The 23,444-nt window shown below is 49.0% G+C and overlaps 1 protein-coding gene and 1 pseudogene across 6 annotated transcripts in view; both read right to left on the reverse strand.

Annotated features, from left to right (window-relative positions):
• LOC116887410 (RT1 class I histocompatibility antigen, AA alpha chain-like) overlaps positions 1-22,710 on the reverse strand; it is a 76,032-nt gene extending 53,322 nt beyond the window's left edge. The window contains exons 1-8 of one of the 6 annotated variants that reach the window (XM_032889019.1): positions 22,568-22,710; positions 22,096-22,365; positions 21,591-21,866; positions 20,330-20,605; positions 20,068-20,202; positions 19,862-19,891; positions 19,608-19,655; positions 2,723-2,810 (exon numbers count right to left, since the gene is read on the reverse strand). In XM_032889019.1, the coding sequence (XP_032744910.1) occupies positions 2,806-2,810; positions 19,608-19,655; positions 19,862-19,891; positions 20,068-20,202; positions 20,330-20,605; positions 21,591-21,866; positions 22,096-22,365; positions 22,568-22,640 (1,113 nt within the window). In that variant the 5' untranslated portion in view covers positions 22,641-22,710 and the 3' untranslated portion in view covers positions 2,723-2,805. Of the gene's footprint in view, positions 1-2,709; positions 2,838-19,020; positions 19,473-19,607; positions 19,656-19,861; positions 19,892-20,067; positions 20,203-20,329; positions 20,606-21,590; positions 21,867-22,095; positions 22,366-22,567 lie in introns of those variants that run through there. The other 5 variants (XM_032889018.1, XM_032889023.1, XM_032889020.1 and 2 more) reach the window with 5 other exon arrangements.
• On the reverse strand, positions 2,734-5,930 carry LOC116887412 (annotated as a pseudogene).
• Positions 22,711-23,444: the final 734 nt, after the last annotated feature.

Consider the following 23,444-nt stretch of genomic DNA (forward strand, 5'->3'; position numbering starts at 1 on the left):
AAGAAATGTTTTTTGTACAATCAAACTCCATTACACACTAGAAGTAACTCTAAGGGCACCAACAAAAGTAAATAAAAAATGGAATCTGGCAGATAGATGTGTTTCAGTTTGCAGAATTTGGGAAGCCTAAGGCTTGCACCACACCATTGACACATACTCAGGCTTCCAATGGGCAAATGGTTTGAGTTCTGAAAAGGCTGGCTCTGGATTACACATTTACTGGAAGGCATGGCTCTGGTGGGAATAGGTGTACAAACTAGGACCACCATGGCCCCTGCATACGTCTCCAGTAAGATGCAGCAATTCTTCCCTCATTACAAAGCACATTACAGCTACACCACACAATCCTGCAGGGCAAACAGTGGTAGAAAAGACCCAACCACACCTTAAAGAACACAGCTATAAAACAAAAAGAAAGAATAAGGGCCCCAGAGGTAGATTAAATCATGCTCCATTAACTTAAAATATTCTGAATGTTAACAAGAATGGACCAACAGCTTCCGAGAGACACTGGATCAAGGAAAAAAACTGTAGAATTAAATCACCCTATATACTACAAGGATGGCTAACATCAGAATGGAAGTCAGCAAATCTATGGTGTTGGGGATGCTGATTTGTTTTTATTCCCGCAGGACACAAAAAGCTGTAGATGGCATCGAAAGTCATAAAGCTCAGAGTTGACCTGGGAGGTCCTCTGAAAACCATGGTCACTCACCCAGATCAATAAAAGGAGAGAGCCTGACCAGCCACTGCCCTCCCCTGTCAGTCAGAAAAACCCAGACAAGAAATGTTGAGCTCCTAACCACTGACAGGCCCATGTCACAGAATATTTTATTATTGTACATAGAAACCTAACGGTTAGCAAAATATAAAATCCTCAGTAGATACCACATTTGGCAGATCCAGGATATGTGTCCTGGTGTGGTTTGGGTGCCTCTGAAGAAGGGAAAGATCCTGCTTATTTTAAGGCAAGGTGCTTAGGAGAGGTCCTGTGGTCCTTGCACTATGACCTGAGGCAAGGTCAGCAGGTGGCCTTGTGCTACCTTCCCCCTTAAAGGTGAAATGGTTGAGCCTGTAGTGGCTTGCCTTGGACAGCTCCCAACCCCAACTCTCATGACAGTGAAATGGTTCAGCAGGTGAGGAGGTAAGGGAACAACTAAATGCTTTGAAGAGCCTTTATGGAATAGGATTTTCTCTTAGGACTTGCAGGAACAACAGAGAAGCAGCTGGCAGGACACAGGTAAAACAGAAATCTGGGAAAGAGAGCTCAGGAGCCCTCTTGGGTTTGCAGGATGCTCAAGAAAAGGCAGACGGACTCAGATGGTTCAGGTTAAAAACAGAGAAGTTCTGAGTTTCAAGGACAGGCAAAAATGGCTAAACCAGGAACAGAGTGTCTCAGGATGCCCTCTATACATTAAATAAAAATATTTTTAAAAAAGAGAAAAAGGCAGACTAGACTGATAGAGTGGCAGAGAAAGATTTCTGAAGGTCTGGAGTTTAGTTCTAGCATCAGGCTGGTAAATAGATATCTCATATATAGTTAAGAAAATAAAGTTTCCTTGCTGAGCTGTCAGGTTGTTACCTCAGCTTCTGCCTCCCGTGTCTTTAGTGCTATGAATATGAGATGATTTAAATGGTCCCAGGCCTATGATGGAGACTTTGCTCTCCTGCAATACAGAGCCATCCAAAGGCAGAGCAACCACAGGTGCATTAGCTGGGAGACCCAGGTCCACAGAGCTGGGGGTGGAGATTAAGGGACTTCAGGGAGTTAACTCCAGAACACAAGATGGAAAAGGTAAGAGAGTCCAGGTTCAGGAATCGGTACCCAAGTTACAGGGAGAGAAGCCTCTCTGTTAGGTCTTATCTCAGCTGTGGAGGTGCTCCTGAGAGATGAGCAGACAGATCACACCAGACCCCTGAGAACCCTGGGAAAGACACCAGAAAGGAGAAGCAGAAATCACCACAGCAGCATGGCTACAGGGAGAGCCCAGGGCAGCTTCCTGACCCCATCATTAGTAGCTAAATCAAATGGGTGGCAGGAAATGTAGTGACTCATCTTGTGCACCCTGCACTTTAAAGGGCCCCACTTGAGTCTCTGATCTTCAGCCCTGGGGGCTCATAATCCTGGGGACAGGACAAGGCTCTGGCCTTCCCTGTGTCCTTGTGATCACAGACTCTACCCATGTCTTCACAGTGATGGAGAGGGCACAGCCTGGAGGTGACAGAGCTGAGGCCTGAGCCCATCAAAGACAAGAACTGACTGAGCACACCTGGGCACAGCCCTGTTCACACTCAGCTCCCACAGCCTCACCCTGTCCCACCAGACACACAGCTTAGTGACACAGATCTGGAAGCTTCTCCATCTGCCATTTAGTTTTTTCAAAAATAAAACGAAACCCCCAAACAAAAAAACCTCTAAACATTCCATTCAAAAAGCCATCTACACTTAGGTCAAGGATGTGAACAATCAAATTCACACTCAGATTCTTATTCTCAGTGTGGAAGTGAGGAGCTGCAGCTCAGGCCACCATGGAGCACAGACAGATATCACACAACAGGACACACACACCCCACCCCCACACCCCAGGCTGGACCAGGAAGTTTGGTGTGGAAGGGAACACAGGCAGTGCAGGGACAGGGTCCTGAAGTCCAGGGGCAGGTTGGGCTCCACAGTTCTTCACACTGAAGCCAAAGAATCACAGGGAACATCAGACACTGGTGTGTAAAGAGAACAGAGGACTCTGGATGTCACAGGAGAGACCTGAACACATCGTCTGTCACTCAGTCCACTCCAGGCAGCTGTCTTCATGCTAGAGAACGAGAGTCACAAACCATCACTGTGAGGACAACAGCCCAACAACCCTCCACTCACAGGGGATTCTGGGAGTCCCTGAAACCCAATCATGTCCACATTGCCCCTCCCCAGTCAGACCCAGAGTTACCTTTACAATAGAAAGGCACATCAGACCTCTGGGAGCTGTCACTGCCCAGGGTACTACCTAGGGTAAAAGAAAACATATGTATGTGTATATGTGTATATGTATATGTGTATGTATGTATTCATATCACGGTACAACTGAGGCCCCCAGAAGATTTCTCTGGAGGAGCTACTATGGATTCCCAGAGCTCCCAACATCTCCAGCTTCACTCCAATAACCTCAGGGACAATCCTGCCCCCCACACTAACCTGGAGCAGGGGTGTAGACTCCTCCTGTTCCACCTGTGAGAAGAAAAGCTGTGAGAGTTCAAGGAAGGTCTTGACAGAAGGAAGTTTCCAGAACTGACAGAGGACCCAGTTGGAGACAGTAGCAATGTGGGGTGTGGCTGTGCTTCCCATTAATGAGCAGAGCACTCTTCTAAAGGAAGCTGAGGGGAAACAGACCCTGCCCTTTCCTACCTGTGTTTCTCCTCCTCTTCCTCACAAGAGCCACCACAACTCCAATGATGGCCACAACTACAATGACAGCCACAGCTCCAAGGACAACATAAATAACATTGGTTACTATGTTGGAGTTGGTGAAGGAAGGCGGCCCTGGTAAGAACAGGTACAGGAAATGAAGGTGGGGGTCATGACCCCAGCTCTCAGCCCTGACCAGCTCAGGGTCTGCAGAAGGCTCCAGCTTTTCCTCAGCCCAACTCTGCACCCACACCCTCCTTACCGCATATCTGGATAAGCGGCTCAGGCAGCCCCTCATGCTCCACACGGCATGTGTACTTCTGCTCCTTCCCAAGAGGCACCACCACAGATGCCCACTTCTGGAAGGTTCCATCCCCTGCAGGCCTGGTCTCCACAAGCTCCATGTCCTGGGTCAGGTCCTCCCCATTCAACTGCCAGGTCAGGGTGATGTCAGCAGGGTAGAAGCCCAGGGCCCAGCACCTCAGGGTCACATCACCTTCAGGTCTGGGGTGAAGGGTCACATGTGCCTTTGGGGGATCTGTGTGGAAGATTTAAGAAATCACACAGTTAACAAAACAAACTGAAATCTACACAGGACACAGTTAAATCAATGATGACACTGAACTGTGTGTGTCTGACGCTTCAACTGTCATCTCACTAGTGAGCTGCAGGGAGAGCTGGTCCCCTCAGCACAGAACTGCACACTTTCCTGAGAGACTCAGAAGCTAAGAGGGAACCCACATGAGCCAGTGGGTCAACATGGCTGTCCTTATGTGATGTTCTATAGCATGAGATGGGTGGTCATAGAACAGAAGAGGGAATGGAAAATAATTGATTTAATATGTGTTTGCAGAGAAAAACTGACTAGAAGCAAAATAATGACTTCACAAAAAGGAAAGAAAAAAGAAAGTAAGAAATAAGAAAAAGTGAGAAAAAAAGAAAAAAAAAAGAAATCCCACGATTTATTCCTCCAGGGTACCCCATAAGGGCTCATGGGACCATTCTCCACTGTAGAAATAGCAAGAAATGGGGTGTGGAAGAGAGGCAAACCCCACATCAGGGAGGGATCTGTGAGAATGTATTCTTTAGAAAGTTCTAGAAACTGGGGGAATCAGCCTAGTGTAGTGGACTCCATGTCTCCTATGAGGTCAAGGAGACTTCTGGTCCTGAGGGCTGACACACTCAACAGGACAGGAATCAGTGTCCTCAGAGAGTGGGTGTGGGCAGAGAACCTGGCCTGGGAGAGGCCATGGCTGACAGCAGGGAGCCCTTGCTGTTCAGTGGGGAAATTCTCTCCTTCCCTCCTGAGAGGGACTCAGAACTCTCCAGGGAGAAGGCTGGGCCCTGGGAGAGGCAGTGCAGTCACTGTGATGAGGGATCAGGAGACCCAGGGACACTGTCTCCCCTCTGAGACAGGGGCATCACCCAGCTGAGGGTTTCTTCTTACCCAGGACTGAGCCCCAGTCCAAGGGCAGAAGCAGGAGAAGCCCGAGGCCCCAGCACCTGAGCGCAGCAGCGTCTCCTTCCCGAACTCCAGGTATCTACGGAGCGACAACACGCACTCGCCCTCCAGGTAGGTCCTGTGTAGGTCTGCAGCACCAGCCTGCTCCCACTTGTTTCGGGTCATCTGCGCCGCCACGTCCGCCGCCGTCCACGTTTTCAGGTCTCGGTTCAGGGCGACATAATCCCGGCCATCATAGGCGAACTGATCATACCCACGGAGGAGGCTCCCGTCCGACCCCACGTCACAGCCAAACATCCTCTGGATGGTGTGAGAGCCTGGGACCCGGTGGTCAGACTCAGCCCCGCCCCGCCCCGCCCCGGCCCCGCCCCCCCCCGCCCCGGCCCCCCTCCAGCAGACTCCTACAAACTGAAAGGAAACCAGGCACGGTTCAGTTCTGCTCCTGAACCTTGGACTTGGGATCAGGAAATCTCTGGCCTTGTGGTGACGCGGAGGGTCGTGACCTCCGATCCGGGGTCACTCACCACCCTCGCTCTGGTTTAGTAGCGGAGCAGGGTCCTCAGGTTCCTCGGAACCACTGCTCGATTCTCTTAGCGAACTGTGTCTGTTCCTCCCAATACTCCGGTCCCTCCCTTTCCATCCCACGGCGCCCGCGGCTCCATCCTCGGATTCACCGCGTCGCTGTCGAAGCGCACGAACTCCGTGTGGTCCACGTAGCCGACAGAGATGTACCAGGGGCTCCCTGAGGCCGGGCGGGATACGGCGGTTTGAAATACCGCAGCGAGTGTGAGCCTGGGGCGGCACGCGGTGAGACCCGACCTTCTCTCGGGACCCCGGGCGGGTGCGCGGGCCGGGTGGGGAGCAGGGCCCGGGAATCGGGACGCCCGTAGCGAAGGGGCGGGGGTCTGGTGAGCGACGCGCAGACCTGGCTTTCCTGGTGCCGCCCCCGCCCCTCCCCGCAGAGGCCATTTCCCTCCCGACCCCGCACTCACCCGCGCGGGTCTTGGTCAGGGTCAGGGAGGCCGCCAGAAGCAAGAGCAGCATGCGGGGCGCCATCGCCCCATCTGAGATCCCGGACGCGTCTGTGTCCTGCGGGCTGCGTGGACTTTATAACCAGCCCTAGATGGCACTACCCAATGGGAGGTCAGAGGGAATCAGATCCCTAGGAGCTGTTATAGCACGATGTCATTACGCAGTTGAAGGCGGTACAAGATAGAACTAGGCCTGTCATTAGACTAGAAGGAAGGAGAAAGGTTTTAGAGAGGAGGAGACTGGAACAAGGAAGGAGAGAGGCAGTGGAGAGAACATGGAGGCTGATGTTAGGATTCTCTCTGCACATTTACAGGTTGTTATGACTGTTCTTAAGGGATAGATGTGTACAGGGCTTTGTATGTCTAGATGAGCAAATTCTATCTTATCAATTGGATCAGAGGTCATTGTGTTGTGTGTTCTTTCATGTGGCGATTTAAGTTCAAGAGAGTGTGTGGTGGCTAGACTTGCTAACCCACCATGAAGCTGGGGTGTGTATTTCTGGCATGGTGGCAACCTGCCTTGGGAACTAGATGGCTCTTAGAGAGAGGCTGCCAGGCTCAGAAAGTAGCCATCAGCAGTGTGATAGGGGATGGAGCAGAGCGGGTGAGACGCTTTGCTGACTGAGATGAAGACATCTACCAGGTATCTTTGGGACACTACGGTGCCTGACCTAGTGCAGGGTAAGAGACAGCATTTTTTTTTTTTTAATAATTTTACAGCAACAAGCTGTGAAGAGGGTTCTGGCTCCAAGGCAAGGAAAGAGCAGGGTTGTGCTGCAGGAGAAGGTGTTGAAGGCAGGGAGCAGAGAAAGGCCCTTGTGCACCTCTGTGTTAATGAGGATTTCCATTGCTGTGATAAGACCCCATGACCAAAAGTAATCTCAGGAAGAAAGGATTTTTTTCATTTTAAACTCGGAGCTTTCTAGGTCTTAGTATAAAAATAGCACAGAGAAGGAAGAAATCTGAAACGTTTTCATTTTTACATATACCTTAAATCACTTTCCTATGCCTTTACAAATTGCATTTGCACACCTTAATACACCTCCTTAGACCTTTATAAATTGCAGTTAAAGCACTTTTTCAGGCCTTTATAAGTCACATCCACAGATCTCAAAGCACAGTTATAAAAGTCTTGCAACTTAAGCTTTCATATCCTCAGAACCTACATAAATTTCACAGTTTTTTTTTATCCACTTATTCACCACAAGACGCAGGAGGTTGGTTACTGAGAGCAATCATTGTAAAATAACTTCCTTTACAAAAAGGGATAGTAAAAAGTTACATTGAAATCTGTTGCGTGGATTTATCTCTTCTTAGACTCTCGCAACAATGTGATCAGTGTCTGGACACAGTAGCAACTCTAGGAAAGTGGCCTATGATGTTTACACAGGGAGAGAACTGAGGAGCACCTGAAGCCCGTGTTGTTGCTTGCGGTTCAACTGACAAAACTCTCCCTAGTCAACACCATCAGAGCTCTGCGGAGCATGAATTTCACCTGAGTAAGCAGGAAGTACAGACCAAGCAGCTTCCAAATCTCTTAAAAATAACAGACTTCTCCCTTACCTGGACAATCCCTGAAGGTTCCACTGTAGGAGTCTTGATTTCAGTACAGGCAGAAGACCCAGGGCAGCTTCAGTTTTCCAGCGTCTTAAATGCCATATTCAGCAGATTTCTGAAGAGTTTTCGGGGCTGTAATAGTAAGGATGTCTGACCTGAACAAACTTCCCTTGTTTCTAGTGACTTGTTTTGTGCTTAACTTTGGAAACATACACAGGAGCTTAATAAACCGTGTTCCTGTTCTTGTCGTGCATTGTTAATTGTCCTCAACAGTTTACAATAAGTCGGTAACTTTCCTAAGATTCAGATTTTGCAACATTGTCTCTGTTAAGTTTCAGCCTTTGTAAGTTGAGGTGAAGCTCCTTTATCATCCAAATAAACCATAAACACTGTAGCCTCGTCCATAAGAGCCTGGTGTCTTGCTTTTATCGCATACCATTATAGGTCACCATAGTTTTTGTATGACTCAGTTTCTCCAATAGCTAAAGCCCAAGAAGGTGAACAAGGACACAAAACTACACAAATGTCACGGTGACGCTGAATAGGCCTTAGAAACGTATAACGTGTTAATCAGTATACCTTATTTGTTATCAAATATAACTGGTTGAGAGATGACTCAGAAGGGGAGAGCACTTGCTGCTCTTCCAGAGGTCTTGAGTTCAAATCCCAACAACCACATCGAAGGCAGGATGGTCTGTAACTATGGATCCAAGGGTCTGTCACAATCACAAAGCCATGAATGCATATAATGCATATATAACATAAAATTTTAGAATGAAATGCCTACCTTATTCATCTAGCATGTGTTGTGTTTATCTACACGTTATAGCAGCTTGGTGCTCAGCAGTTAGCAAAGGCGTAGCAGTTTAGACACACATCTTAAATCAGCTTTTGATAAGTCAAGTAGACATTCAAAAACTTAAATTTTTATAATTACATGCACTATATTATAAACCAGAGTCCAGTCACAAATATAGTACGTTGTAACAAATGTATCTTTAAATTGTTATCTTCATAGAAAAATGTATGCCAATCAGAAATCCTTGAGTCTTATTGGTACTTCTTTAGTCTACAAAGTGATACAATGATATACATAAGCTCACAAGAACAAAGAAGTTTTAAGTTTATTGTTGCAAGTGGTCATCTGAAGATGATACTGAACTCACAGGGCGTGTACTCTTTAACCATAGTAAAGATGGCTGCCAGTCATATGGAAGCGTATATTTTGATGAGGTCATCAGCCAAGATGGAGGAGAGACACATGGTTTCTATCTTAAAACATCTGTTTTCATGGCATGTTGTTTTTAAAAACAAAACCCCAGTCGGTCAATTTTACCAATGAAGATGAAGGGGCCAGATTTTGGGGTGAAAACCAGCTGGCTCAACGAGGCAAAGAAAGACCTCCCTACTCTACCAAGGTCTCAGAAGGTGAAAGCTCCTTCTTCACACCTTCAGTTCCCTCCACCTCAGTCTCCCTCCTTTCCACTTCCTGTGTTTTCCTATGTCCACCCCTGCCTTCTGATCGCATGCTCGGCCTCTTGACCTATGGCTGATTTTATTTAACATCATTTACAGAAAGCTGTTGGAGAAAGGTGTGTGTAAGTCTGAGCCGCACCACAGCAACCTGTCCACACTGAACAGAACGCTCTTGGCTTAAAGGCGTCTCTCAGGGCTGTGCAACTCCTCAAGCAGAGACAGGATTTTCCTGTTCCAAGTTCACAATCTTGGGCTACACAATGTGATCAGGTATCTTGCAATGTTCCCCTCTTTTTGTCTGAACAGTTGCTCTTTTTCCAGCATCAATAAACTATATACTGTCGGGTAACCATCACATTCACAATGTCCAGTCTATTTATTTGAATTTGGCAACCTTGGAGAAAGTGTTCCACTCTCTATCCAAGCTCAGTGAGTCCAAAGGTCTGTACACAAATCGCTTTCTATCAAAACTTACACTTATGAACCTACCTCTTTTTAAACCTTAAATAGTGCTGGAGAAATGGTTCGGCAGGTAAGAGCACTGACTGCTCTTCCACAGGTTTCTGAGTTCAATTCCCAGCAATCACATGGCGGCTCACAACCATCTGTAATGGGGATTTGATGCTCTCTTCTGGTGTGTCTGAAGATAGCAACAGTGTGCTCATATAACTAAAATAAATCAAAACAAATGAAAAAAAACCTTAAAACATTTTTAAATCCTAAACAATTTAGGTTTAACTGTGAGAGTTTAGCTATCTAGTCTTCAACCCCATCAGAGACCTGAGAAGAATAAATGTTCTCAAAAGAGACAGGAAGTGCAGAACAAGCAGCTTCTGAAACCATAGGAAGAACAGAGAATGCTGGCTACCTGGACAGTCACCCAGGGGTTTCTGGAAGTTTGGAGCATCCATGTCTTCAGGCCACTGGCCCAGAGCATCTGACAGATTGTTCTGTGAACCATGAGGGACTTCTTCTCTACCTAGTCTTGACAGAGTTCAGCATTTGCCTTCCTGTGCTTTCTTGGTCCAGGCTGGACAGTATTCTGTCAGCAGTTGAAGGAAGGGCAGTTTCTTGCCCAGTGGCAGCCACATGTGAAGGAAACTCTGTAAGGAGGTTCTTCAATGCTCAGCGTCTTCCTTGAAGTAGTATGGCGGTGCTGCCAGGAGCGGACACATCTCATTGTAAAAAAAATTAGTCTTAAATTAATAAGACATCTTTAAATGTTATATTCAGTAGATGTCTGTGGTTTTTTGAAGACTAGTACCTAACAAAACCAAACAAACAAAAGTTTGATGAACTGTTAACTAGCATTTTACAAATTTTCTTAGTTTGTAATAGGCGCTGTCAAAAGGACTAGTCCTTCCCATTGCCTTGCCAAGAAACTCATAGGTATCTTAATGTCATGTGGTTGATACATAGTTATAAGTTATTCTGTTGTTACCAAAATGTAACGTTACTTTTGTATCAATATCCAAGGATCTATACCAATGTAACCAACTGTAACCTTAATTTGAATCCATACACAAAGATTTATACTAATGTAATCGAATAAACATCAATTTTGTTTCAATACACAAAGCTAATATAATTTTGTAAAAATATACAATAATTTTGTATCAATACACAAAGTTGTATGTAAGAATAGACTGAATATTTTACCCATTTCCTATTATTCCTGTGTTATTCCTGTCTTTTGTCTTTTCAGTAGTGAAGCTGTCTCTGCCTGGCTCTCTACACTGCGGGACTTGGTTATGTTTAGCAGTCTCAGGAATGACATGAGCAGAGGGACAGCGATGGTTCCTTGGATCTGGTCATAATGAGCATTAAGATCCACCTGGCTTCTAGGCGAGGTGACTGCTGGAAGGATGGGGACATAGATGACAGAGACTGGGAAATGATAAGACATGTCTTAGACACTGTTCTAGTGCTGTGCAGGGCCACCATGACCAAGGCTGTTCTTAAAGAGAAAGCCTTTCATTGGGGCTTGCTTATGGTTTCAGTGGCTTAGTCTGTTCTCACCATGGTGTGGAGCATGGCAGCAGGCAGGCAGGCAGGCATGGAGCTGGAGCAGTAGCTAAGAGCTCATCCTCATCTGCAGGCAGCAGACAGAGCAACACTGGGCTTGACAGGGGCTTCTGAAACCTCAAATCCTGCTCCCAGTGACACACTTCCTGCACCAAGGTGGCACCTTCTAATTCTCCTAATCCTTTCACAGTGCCCCATTCCCTGGTGACTATCTTCAAATATCTGAACCCATAAGGGCCATTCTTATGCAGAGCACCACAGAATGTTCAAGATTTAAGCCTCAACATCTCCACCATCAGTGCAGACTGAAGTGGAAGGTGTGGAGGGGACCCCATGTCTGATGCCCCATCCTGTGGAACACAGAAGGAAGTGCTCTGTCTCTTCAGTGACCTCATCCTGGGAAGGCAGTGATGGCAGCAGGTGTCAGGACTCCTGTGACAGAGCCTGAGCACTTTCCAGCCTTCTCTGGGGCAGGAGTGGACACAGGGGTGCCCTGGAAACAGAACATGAGACCCTAAGGTATCCAGTTCCTTTGATGCATGGGTCCCTGTGGAGCAGGCAAACATTTGTGCAAAAGGTCTTTGTCCCATAAACCCTGTGCATGCAAAGCTCCTGTGGAATTCGCTGGGTGAGCTCAGCTGTCAGTCCTCTTCCCAAACACTCCTCACAGGGCAGTCCTCTGGGTCTGCATTTTCCCAGGCAGAGCCCTTAGTGGTCCTAGGAGTATGGGGATGCAGCCTTTCCTAAAGGAGTGCTCACCAGTGCCTCTGACTTAGAGCAGCAGGGACTGTACATTTCCTCAGCACAGAACTGCACATTTTCCTGAGGGACTCTGGAGCTAAGAGGGAATCCACATGAGCCAGTGGATCAACATGGCCGTCCTTATGTGATGTTCTATAGCATGAGATGGCTGGTCATAGAACAGAAGAAGGAATGGAAAATAATTGAGGGTGGGGTAGTAGCCCAAGGACTGTTGGTGCTTCTGGCCCAGGGGTGGCATAGTTGCTCAGGAGAGGACTGTTTGTACCTCTCCAGGAGGGTGGCACAAGCCACAGGCCTGGGAAGGTGATAGCTTTGTGCACTGTCTTAAGGGCTACCATGGGAAAGATCCACACAGACTCTGAGATTGTCTGTGTTGTCCTCTAAGTGGCTGTCACAGCTCCTTTGAGAGTGGAGGGCCTGTAACACCTGCACCCATGTGTCGAGGCAGGGGTGGACCTGGTTCCAAAACAGACCTTGTCATTTACATGTGACCCAGACCTTCCCACTGCCCTCTGCCCCACCTCTGTATGGAGTTTCCAGGGCAGTGGTTCTCAACCTTCCTGAGACCCTTTATTACAGTTCTTCACGGAACCCCGACATAAAATTATTTTCATTCTTACTTCATAACTATAATTTTGTTACTGTTAAGAATAGTAATAGAAACATCTGTGTTTTCTGATGGTCTTAAGCAGCCCCTGTGAAAGACTGCTTTGGCCCCCAAAGGGGTCATGACCCACAGGTTCTAGAGTGAAGGAACATCCTTGACGAAGTTGTTTGATTTTGGGGACAGGGTTTCTCTGTGTAGCCCCAGGTGTCCTGGAACTCACTCTGTAGACCAGGGTGGCCTCAAACTCAGAGATCCTCCTGCCTCTGCCTCTCAAGGGCTAGGTCTAAAGGTGTGAACCATCATCACCTGGAACCTTGACCAAGTCTTAAACAAAAGCCAGGCTGGTTTGTAGACCTGCAGTCCTGGTTAATTGGGAGCCCGAGGCACTGGTAGGGAAGGCTGCTTCAGTTACAGAGTAAGCCCAAGGTCAGCCTGGACCCCGTCCTGAAAGTAAAGATCTGGGACATAGGTGAGTGGCAGGAAGCAGTCCCTATGTCCATTCTACAGCATGGGGGGGGGAAATTTCAGGTGAAAGAAGCTGTCAAGGAAAGAAAGGGTAATTTGAGTTTCTTTCCTTTACCCCATACACCCTAGGGCCTTGGCTATACTGGGCGGGGGACCCTAAGCTCACCGAGACCTGGCCCGAGGAATCCATGCTGCTTTCTCACTTGTCACAACTTTCCCACCTCCCCCACCACCCCCTCCAGATGCCAGTTCTGGGGCTCCCAGGCTCCGGGGTTCACCTCATAGCCCTGGGTGTTCTGGAACTTGATATGTGGTGGAACAATGCAGAGATCCGCCCTCATGAGGACTGGGATTGAAGGCATTTAATCCTAAAGAATCCCGGAACCCTTTCATGGGGTGGGTCCCATCAAACTCAGCAGGTGTCCAGCTCAGTGAGGACAGGGTCAGGAGGTGGGGAGCTCATATCCAGGGCCACAGCAACAACAAAAGAAAGAGAAACTAATGCTCTGATACGGGGACTGTGCAGGGGATATCCGGTTCCTTACTGTGGCCCTTGTTCAGTGTGACACAGACAGCTTCAGGGACACGTGAAGCCGCAGACCGGCTAGCAGTTCCTGCAGTCTGGAGGGACTTTTGCCACAGCCCAGTCCTTCCCCAGGACCTTTGGGAGCTGCGATGCCGCTCTAGGCCGCCAGGCGGCAGCAGAACACACGAGTAGGAGCCTGTCCAGGTCTGGATCACCTAAGTGGCTGTCAGCTTTGAAAGCTGGGGAAGGCTCTTCATACTGAAGCAGCCAGGAATTTCCCCTTTGCCCCAAATCCTCTGTTTTGTGGCTTTCACCGATCCTTATGATCTTCAGGCTGAAACACAGATTGCACCTCTGGCTCCTCCCTGAACACACACACACACACACACACACACACACACACACACACACACACACACACACACACACACACACACACACACACACACACACACAGGCTGGACCCTTGGCATGCTGAGGTGAGGCAGGAGGATCGAGAATTCAAGTTCGGGACAGGAGAGATGACTCAGAGGTTGAGAGCACCAACTGCTTTTCCACAGGTCCTGAGTTGAATGCTCAGGAATCTGGCGCCCTCTTGTGGCAGTCAGGCATGTGTGCAGGTAAAGCGTGTACATAATAAATAAATCTTAAACAGAGAATTCAAGGTCACCCTGAGCTACAAGACATAACAACAAAAACAGCATAATTGGGCGAACACACAGGCTGCATAGACCAGTAACATCAGGGGCCACTCTGTAGGGTGAGCTGTGTCGATTTTTGCCTTCCATTGCTGAATCTCTAAGACCAGTGTATAAATCTAGTGCAGGGGACCCTAGAGCCCTGCAGTAGGGTTGGTAGGTGTTCCTCCATGCTGTAGTGTCCCCAATATTGTTCAAGGATCTCTTTCTTTAACGAAATCTTATTTCCCTCCTCCTTTTCGTTCTTTTAAAAATATATTTCTGTATAAAGTACCTTTTTGCTCCATGTATCTCTGGCCACGTGCATGGAGCACCCCAACCGGCCAGCAGAGGGCGCCCTATCCCCTCTGAGGCTGGAGTTACAAGTGGGTGAGAGCTGGGAACTGAACCCAGGTCCTGTGGAACAGCAATAAGCATTCTTCACCTCTGAACAACCTCTCCAGCACAGGGCCTCTTCTCTGCAGCACAGGGCCTCACTCAGGTCTGAGCCACCCAACTACCCTGCAGAGAAGGTCTGTACAGGAGAAGCCCTGGGTTCCTCAGGGTCACAGAGTCCAAGAGAAGGAGCTTCCCAATGTGTCCCCACAGTGTTCAGTCTGATGTCCTCCAGCACCAAGCAAGGATTGGTAACATAACTTGCACATGGATCCTTCCAGATGCCCGGTGTGGGCTTAGATTTTTCAAAACCTACTTTAATAAGCTTACTTAAATGTTTTAACCTCTCTTCTAGCCCACCATCCACCAGAGGTAGTAGAGAGGAAAGGTTAACAGCACAAAGGAAGATGTGCACTTAGAAATAGTTCTTTGGGGTGATTCCAATCTGCATCATCAGGATACCAGCACTTGAGCTCACACGGGTCAGCATTGGCAGTTCACTCCAGAAGCAACTTTGAGGCTCTACCCATCGGCCTGAGTCTGCAGAAGCAGGAAGAAGCTGCCGGGACACCACCAGAAGTTCCTTGGTTTGTTTCTCTCTACAAAGTCATGACAAACAATAAGCGAGGAAGGCATCAGCATCGTCAGTGAAGAGCGGCTTCAGCAAAGCCCAATGAAGATCCACAAAGAGTGGCGAGGGGAACCCAAGCCACACAGTGTTGTCCCTGGTCTGTTGGGTTCTATCTAGACCCTTCCCAACACCACGAGTTCTCTCAAGAGGACGTCTCTCAAGGTCTAGCAAAACATCCCATGCCCCTCTTCCAGGCAGCTTCCAGAAAAACACCACGTGTCTGCTTCAGCATAAACATCCTCTCATGAGACAGTTTCCAGAAAAACATCTCAGGACACAACTGCATCTCCAAAGAAACCAGAAATTTCCACTTCAGGCCTGGTTCTCCTAGATTAGGTCTTCAGATCAGTTGGCTGTGCTGCCAAAGTCTGTCTGTCTGTCTGTCTTCTTTCTTTTCTTTTAAGATTTATTTATTTATTCTATATAAGTACACTGTAGCTGTCTTCCGACACACCAGAAGAGGGCATCGGATCCCATTACAGATGGTTGTGAGCCACCATGTGGTTGCTGGGAATTGAACTGAGGACCTCTGGAAGAGCAGTCAATGCTCTTAACTGCTGAGCCACCTCTCCAGCCCCATACAATGTTTTTCTGAGGCAGACACAGGTGAGAGAATATTTTGCTGAAGCAGACACATGACATTTTGAGAGAATAAATGTGACTCTACAGGCAAAGCCCTGGCATTGGTTCCCCTGTGCATCACGCAGGGGATGGTGGGATGGTGATTGTGGGATGGTGTCATCACGCAGGTGTAGGCAGGTACAAAATAGAACGAGGCCTGTCATTGGACGAGAAGGAAGGATGGGTGGGAGAAAAGTTTGAGGGAAGAGGAGGAGACTGGATCTGGAGGAGAGAAACTGCGGAGAGAACATGGAGGCTGACGTTAAGATTCCACTCTGTGGGGCTGGAGAGATGGCTCAATGGTTAAGAGCACTGATTCCTCTGCCAGAGGTCCTGAGTTCAATTCCCAGCAACCACATGGTGGCTCACAACCGTCTGCAACACAATCTGATGCTCTCTTCTGCTGTGTCTGAAGAGAGTGACAGGGTACTCATATAAAATAAACAAAATCTTTTAAAAAAAAAGATACCACTCTGTGTATTTACAGGTTGTTATGAATGTTCTTAAGGGATAGATGTGTACAGGGCTTTGTATGTTAGGTGGGCAATTCTATCTTTTCAGTTGGATCATAGGTTATTGTGTTGTGTGTTCTTTCATGTAGTGATTTAAGTTTAAGAGAGTGTGTGGCAGCTAGACACACTGGGCCGCCAGGGAATTGGGATGTGTGTTTGTGGCAAGATATCTACCAGCTATCTTGGGGCACTGTGGTGCCGGATCTAGCAGGGGTAAAAGACAGCATTTGAGTTTTTATAATTTTACAACAACAGCTGATCTTTGCTTGTTGTGACTTTGTAGAGAGAAAATGCACCAAAGAACTTCTTGTGGTTCAGGGGATTCTTGCCTTCCATTGACTTGTGCCAATTGGGCGGAGCCTCGTGGTTTTTTCTGGATTGAGGTGCTACTGCTGCTCCCAGTGTGGTATTTGTTGAGTGCAGTGGACTGTGGCTGCTGATTCCTGTTTAGTAGTTTGCTAGTGAACCTGACTGCTCATATCCTGACAACAAAGATTGGAATTACCCCAAGGAACTATTTCTAAACAAATCCATGTCCCCCTTCACTCTATTAGCCTTTCTTTTCCACTACCTCTGGTGGGTGGTGAGCTAGAAGGGAGGTTGAAGTAATAAAGAAACTATATTAAAGAAGTTTTTAAAAAATCCAAGCCTATAGCCAGGTCAGAGACCTGGCTATGAACACACACACACACACACACACACACACACACACACACACACACAATCTTAAACAATCTTAAACAATAATAACTCAAAGAGTGGTGGATGTGCAACTTTTACTCCCCGCAGAGGCAGGAGCAGCCATATCTATGTTTGAGGCCAGCCTGGTCTACATAGTAAGTTCCAGGACCAGCCAGGGCTACTACACACGGAAACCCTGTCTTGGAAAACCAAAAATTAAAACCAATAGCTCTCTGCCCTGCTCCACTCACCTGCACTCTGGTCGCCTTGCCTTTTGCCCTCCAGCTCTGGACACAACCTGTTCTGTTATTCCCTTACATTGTATCACATGCATCTTTCCACTACAGTGCTTGCTCCAGGAAACCAGCAACACCGTATTCTTCCTACTGTATCTTAGAAACAGAACTTAGATCTCAAATCTGGAATAGACACTGTGGTCTGATAACAATGGACACAGTTGTGTCACCTGATTAAGGAATGCATTTCCTCCAGGCCAGACAGAGACAGCCACAGCAGACCAAGGAGAGCATCCATCCATGGTCAGATCGGTGAACTCTGGGCAACCTGGTTACTCATGGGAGCCTGTGTGAGTCGGGAGATAATCACTGAACAGCCCTGCCCAGTGTGAGTATCCACTCACAACAGCTACATCACTGTAAGCCTCTGCGTGGCTCCCAGCAGCTCCACTCAAGATTCCCCTCCCCCAAACCCCCAGGAAGTGCTACTGGTTCAACCCTGACAGGAACCTGCTACATTGTGTAAGCTCAGTGAATGTGTAACTTCTTGTGTTTCCTGGGCTCATCAGCCTCCTCCCGACTCCAGCAGGGAATGGTTCAGTCCAGAGGAGAAACTCACGCAGTCACCTCCAGCTTCTGCAGAGGCTCCGATTAATACAACCTCCAGCCAAAGGCTGTGAATGCAGCTCCTGTCCCCTCACACTGAGGTCAGCATCACCTGAGCTTTCTCCTCAGCAGAGCCCTCCCTTCCTCCACACCTGCCTTTCTGTCTTTGACTCATGACCTATTTGTATTTTATCCATTAATACAACATTTATTGTGTATGAGTGTTTGTCTGCTGGGTCTGGGGAAGTCGTCATCCTTCACAAGATGAAGATGGCTGCATCATGACAGAGATTATCACCAAGTTGGTATTCACACATCTCAGTTAAGGCTCCTGGAACTCTTGGCTGGAAATCACAAAGCTAGAAGAGAATCCTTCAAGGGTCAGATTCCGGAACAAAGGAATTTCCTTCTCACAAATTCCCATAATGTAGTTTTGAAAAGATTTATTAATCTTGTCTATGAACCTTTTTTCCTGTATTTATTTGTACCATTTGTGAGCCTGATCTCCACAGGGCACTGGATGCTCTTGGGCAGGAGTTATGGATGGCTGTGAGCAACCATGTGCATGCTAGGATCGAGACATCATCTGCATTAGCACCAAGTGCTCTCAACCCCTGGGCTAACTCCAATTCCTGGACCAGTTTCTAAAATAAACATAAATCTAAAGTAGACTCATCCCATCAACCCTGAATCTTCTCTAGAGGCAGCACCAGGATCCCCAGAGGCAGGGAAGGACAGGGGCATGGGCACAGCACAGATCCAACAGGGCCAGATCTGAGATGAGAGCCTGTGGATCCCTCCTCTGTGTGGATCCTGCAATCTGGGGTTAGCTGGGGAAAGATGGGAAAGATGGGGAGAACCTGAACGGAGGGCCCTGGAAGGAGGCAGGAGCTCAGGAGCGTTTAGTTCATCTGTGTAGCTCATAGTATCCCGAGAGCACAGCCCTTATAGAGTCTGGTGGGACAAGAGTGGAAAAACACCTCCTACTCCTGTCACACTTGGCATCCATGGGGAGAGCAAGACAGGAAGCACCCACAGGAAAAGAATAGGCCCAGTCCTCCACACAAAGAAAAACACAGGAAATAAACACAGAAGACAAAGCCGCAATCAGGACAGCAGCCTGGGCTTCTCATCATCCTGGGGACAGGACAAGGATCTGGCATCCTGTGACCCTGTGATCACAGACATGTGCTTCATAATGATGAAAAGAATAGAGTACAGAGATGACACAGCCAAGGAGTGATCCCCAAAGATGACAGCACACTGAGTTCTACCTGGGCACAGCCCTGTCCACACTCACCTCCCACAGCCCCACCCTGTCCCACCAGACACACACAGCTTAGTGACCCAGATTCTGGAAGGTTCTCCACCTGCCATTTATTTAAAAGAAAACAAAACAAAAACAAAAAACAACCTCTAAGTATTCTCAATCCAGTAATTTAAAAAGCAATCAACACTGTGTCAAGGATGTGAACAGTCAAGTTCACCCTCAGATTCTTATTCTCAGTGTAGAAGTGAGGAGTTGCTGTTCAAAGCACCACTGAGTGATAGGGTGCAGATGTCCCCAGCCCCCAACCCCAGGCTGGACCAGCAAGGTTGAATGTGGAAGGGAATGCAGGCAGTGCAGGGACAGGGTCCTGAAGTGCAGGGCAGGCTGGGCTCCACAGTTCTTCACACTGAAGCCATAGAATCACAGGGAACATCAGACACTGGTGTCTAAAGAGAACTGAGGACTCTGGATGTCACAGGAGAGACCTGAACACATCGTCTGTCACTCAGTTCACTTCAGGCAGCTGTCTTCATGCTAGAGAACGAGAGTCACAAACCATCACTGTAAGGACAACAGCACAACAACCCTCCACTCACAGGGGATTCTGGGAGTCCCTGAAACCCAGTCATGTCCACATTGTCCCTCCCCAGTCGGACCCCATAGTGTCACCTTTACAATCTGGGAGAGACACATTAGAGCTCTCAGAGCTGTCCCTGTCTAGGGTAAAAGAAAACATGTATATGTATAATCTGTACGCGTTTATGTTTCCGTATATGTACATAAACGTATGTATGGATTAATATCATGGTACAACTGAGGCCCCCAGAAGATTTCTCTGGAGGAGCTACTATGGATTCCCAGAGCTCCCCACATCTCCAGCTTCACTCCAATCCTCAGGGACACTCCTGACCCCCCACACTAACCTGGAGCAGGGGTGTAGTCTCCTTTCCCACCTGTGAGAAGAAAAGCTGTGAGAGTTCAAGGAAGACCTTGACAGGAGAAAGTTTCCAGAACTGACAGAGGACCCAGTTGAGACAGTAGCAATGCTGGGTGTGGCCATGTTGCCCATTAATGAGCAGAGCGCTCTTCTAAAGGAAGCTGAGGGGAAACAGACCCTGCCCTTTCCTACCTGTGTTTCTCTTCCTCACAACAGCCAACACAGCTCCAATGATCACAGCTCCAATGATGGCCACAACAGAGACGGCTCCAAGGACAACATAAATGACATTGAATTCCATGTTGGAGTCAGTGGATGAAGGAGGCTCTGGGAAGGACAGGTACAGGAAATGAAGGTGGAGGTCATGACCCCAGCCCTCAGCCCTGACCAGCTCAGAGTCTGCAGAAGGCTCCAGCTTTCCCTGACCCCAGGTCTGCACCCACACCCTCCTTACCCCATCTCAAAGTGAGAGGCTCAGGCAGCCCCTCATGCTCCACAAGGCATGTGTAATTCTGCTCCTTCCCAAGAGGCACCACCACAGATGCCCACTTCTGGAAGGTTCCATCCCCTGCAGGCCTGGTCTCCACAAGCTCCATGTCCTGGATCAGGTCCTCCCCATTCAACTGCCAGGTCAGGGTGATGTCAGCAGGGTAGAAGCCCAGGGCCCAGCACCTCAGGGTGACATCACCTTCAGGTCTGGAGTGAAGGGTCACATGTGCCTTTGGGGGATCTGTGTGGAAGATTTAAGAAATCACACAGTGAACAAGACAAACTGAAATCTACACAAGGCACAGTTAAATCAATGATGACACTGAACTGTGTGTGTCTGACACTTCAACTGTCATCTCACTAGTGAGCTGAAGGGAGAGCTGGTCCCCTCAGCACAGAACTGCACACTTTCCTGAGGAACTCAGAAGCTAAGAGGGAATCCACATGAGCCAGTGGGTCAACATGGCCGTCCTTATGTGATGTTCTATAGCATGAGGTGGGTGGTCATAGAACGGAAGAGGGAATGGAAAGTAATTGATTTAATATGTGTTTGCAGACAAGCACTGCCTGGAAGCAAAATAATGCTTTCAAAAAAAAAGAAAGAAAGAAGAAAGAAAGAAAGAAAAAAAGAAAGAAAGAAAGAAGGAAAGAAAAGAAAAAAGAAGAAAGAAAAAAGAAATCCCACAATTTATATTCCTCCAGGGTACCCCACAAGGGCTCATGGGACCATTCTCCACTGTAGAAATAGAGAGAAATGGGGTGTGGAAGAGGTGTAAACCCCACATTCAGAAATGGATCTGTGAAAATGTATTCTTTGGAAAGTTGTAGAAACTGGGGGAACCAGCCTAGTGAATTTGAGTCCATGTCTCCTAGGAGGTAAAGGAGAGTTCCACTCCTGAGGTGCAAGGGCTAACACACTCAGCAGGACAGGAGTCAGTGTCCTCAGAGAGTGGGTGTGGGCAGAGAACCTGGCCTGGGAGAGGCCATGGCTGACAGCAGGGAGCCCCTGCTGTTAAGTGGGGAAATTCTCTCCTTCCCTCCTGAGAGGGACTCAGAACTCTCCAGGGAGAAGGCTGAGCCCTGGGAGAGGCCTGGGAGCGATCAGGAGACCCAAGGATGCTGTCTCCTCTCTGAGACAGGGGCATCGCCCTTCTTAGGGTTTCTTCTTCCCCAGGACTGAGCTCCAGCCCGAAGGCAGGGAGACGGGAAGCCCCCCGACCCCGCACCTGAGCGCAGCAGCGTCTCCTTCCCGAGTTCCAGGTATCTGCGGAGCGACTCCACACACTCTCCTTCCAGATTGGCCCTGCGTTTCTCTGCATAACGAGCCCGCTCCCACTTGTTTCGGGTCATCTGCGCCGCCACGTCCGGCGCCGCCCACGTTTTCAGGTCTTCGTTCAGGGCGATGTAATCGCGGCCGTCGTAGGCGAACTGATCATACCCGCGGAGGAGCCTCCCGTCCGACCCCACGTCACAGCCAAACATCAACTGGAGTGTGTGAGAGTCTGGGGGACCCCGCGGTCAGACTCGGCCCCTCCTAATCCCCGCCCACCTGCTCGCCCCGCCCCTGCTCCCGCCCACCTGCGCCCCCGCCCACCCCTGGACTCCTCAAAAAGGAAACCAAAATGCGCCCTGGTCGGTTCTGCTCCGGAACCCTCAGATTTGGGATCCCGGACGTCTCCGACCCCTGTGGGGACGCTGAGAGGTAGTGCCATCAGGCCCGGGGTCACTCACCGCCCTCGCTCTGGTTGTAGTAACCAAGCAGGGTCCTCAGGTTCACTCGGAAAGTCTGCTCCTTTTCCTTGGCTCCCTGCGTCTCCCGCTCCCAATACTCAGGCCCCTGCTGCTCCATCCACCGGGCCCGCGGCTCATATCTCGGATTCTCCGCGTCACTGTCGAAGCGCACGAACTCCGTGTCGTCCACATAGCCGACTTCCATGAACCGGGGCTCCCCGAGGCCGGGCCGGGACACGGCGGTTTTGAAATACCGCAGCGAGTGTGAGCCTGGGGGCGGCGCGCGGATGAGATCCTTACCTCCTCCCGGGACCCCGGGCGGGTGTGGGGGCCGGGCGGGGAGCAGGGCGTGGGGCTCCGGACTCGGGTGGAGAAGGGGCGGGGGTCTGTTGTGCGACCGGGGACTTGGCTTCCCGGGTGCCGCCCCCGCCCCTCCCCGCAGAGGCCATTTCCCTCCCGACCCCGCACTCACCCGCGCGGGTTTGGGTCCGGGCCAAGGCGGCCGCCAGCAGCAGGAGCAGCAAGGGCGGCGCAGTCACCCCCATCCGAGATCCCTGACGCGTGTGAGACAGCCTACAGGGACTTTACAACCAACCCAAGATCGCGCTAACCAGTGGGAGGTCAAAGCGAATCAGATCCTAGGAGCTGTAAAGAGGGTTGTGGCTCCAGGGCAAGAGAAGGGCAGGGTTGTGCTGCAGGAGAACTCAGGGAGGAGAATAAGGCCCTTGTGCACCTCTGTGTTAGGGTTTCCGTTGCTGTGATAAGACCCCATGACCAAAAGCAACTTGAGGAAGAAAGGATTTATTTCAGTTTACACTTCCACATCACAGTCCATCATTGAAGAGATTCAGGGCAGGATCTTGAGGCAGGACTCTAGAGGTAGGAGCTGAAGCAGAGACCATGAGAACCATTGCTAACTACCTTGTTCCTCATGGCATGCTCAACCTGTTTTCTTGTACACTCCACGACCACCAGCCAAGATTACCTCCAGTGGGCTGAGCCCTTCCATATTCATCGTTAATAATAATTTTCAAAATGCCACATACACTTTCCTAAAGGCGGCTCAGGATGGAGGCATTTTCTCTTCTCAGGATCCTCTTCCCAAATCTGTATTGGTTTGTGTCAAGTTGACAAAATGCAAACAGCATGGCTTCCTGGTGCAGGGTCGCCCAGTGAGAGCTGAGGGAGGAGAATGTGGATGAACTCCTCCCCCTGACCTACCCTCTGGATGGAGGACCCAAGGTAAAAACCAGTTGGAATTCAAAGAAGGGGTGGGTTCCTCATCCCTGCCCCTCAGTCCTGAGGAATTGTCTGTCCCCTGCCTGTTGGATGCTGCTGCTGATATAATC

This window comes from Rattus rattus, chromosome 18 (genome assembly GCF_011064425.1).
Source record: "Rattus rattus isolate New Zealand chromosome 18, Rrattus_CSIRO_v1, whole genome shotgun sequence".
NCBI classification, from domain to species: Eukaryota; Metazoa; Chordata; class Mammalia; order Rodentia; family Muridae; genus Rattus; species Rattus rattus.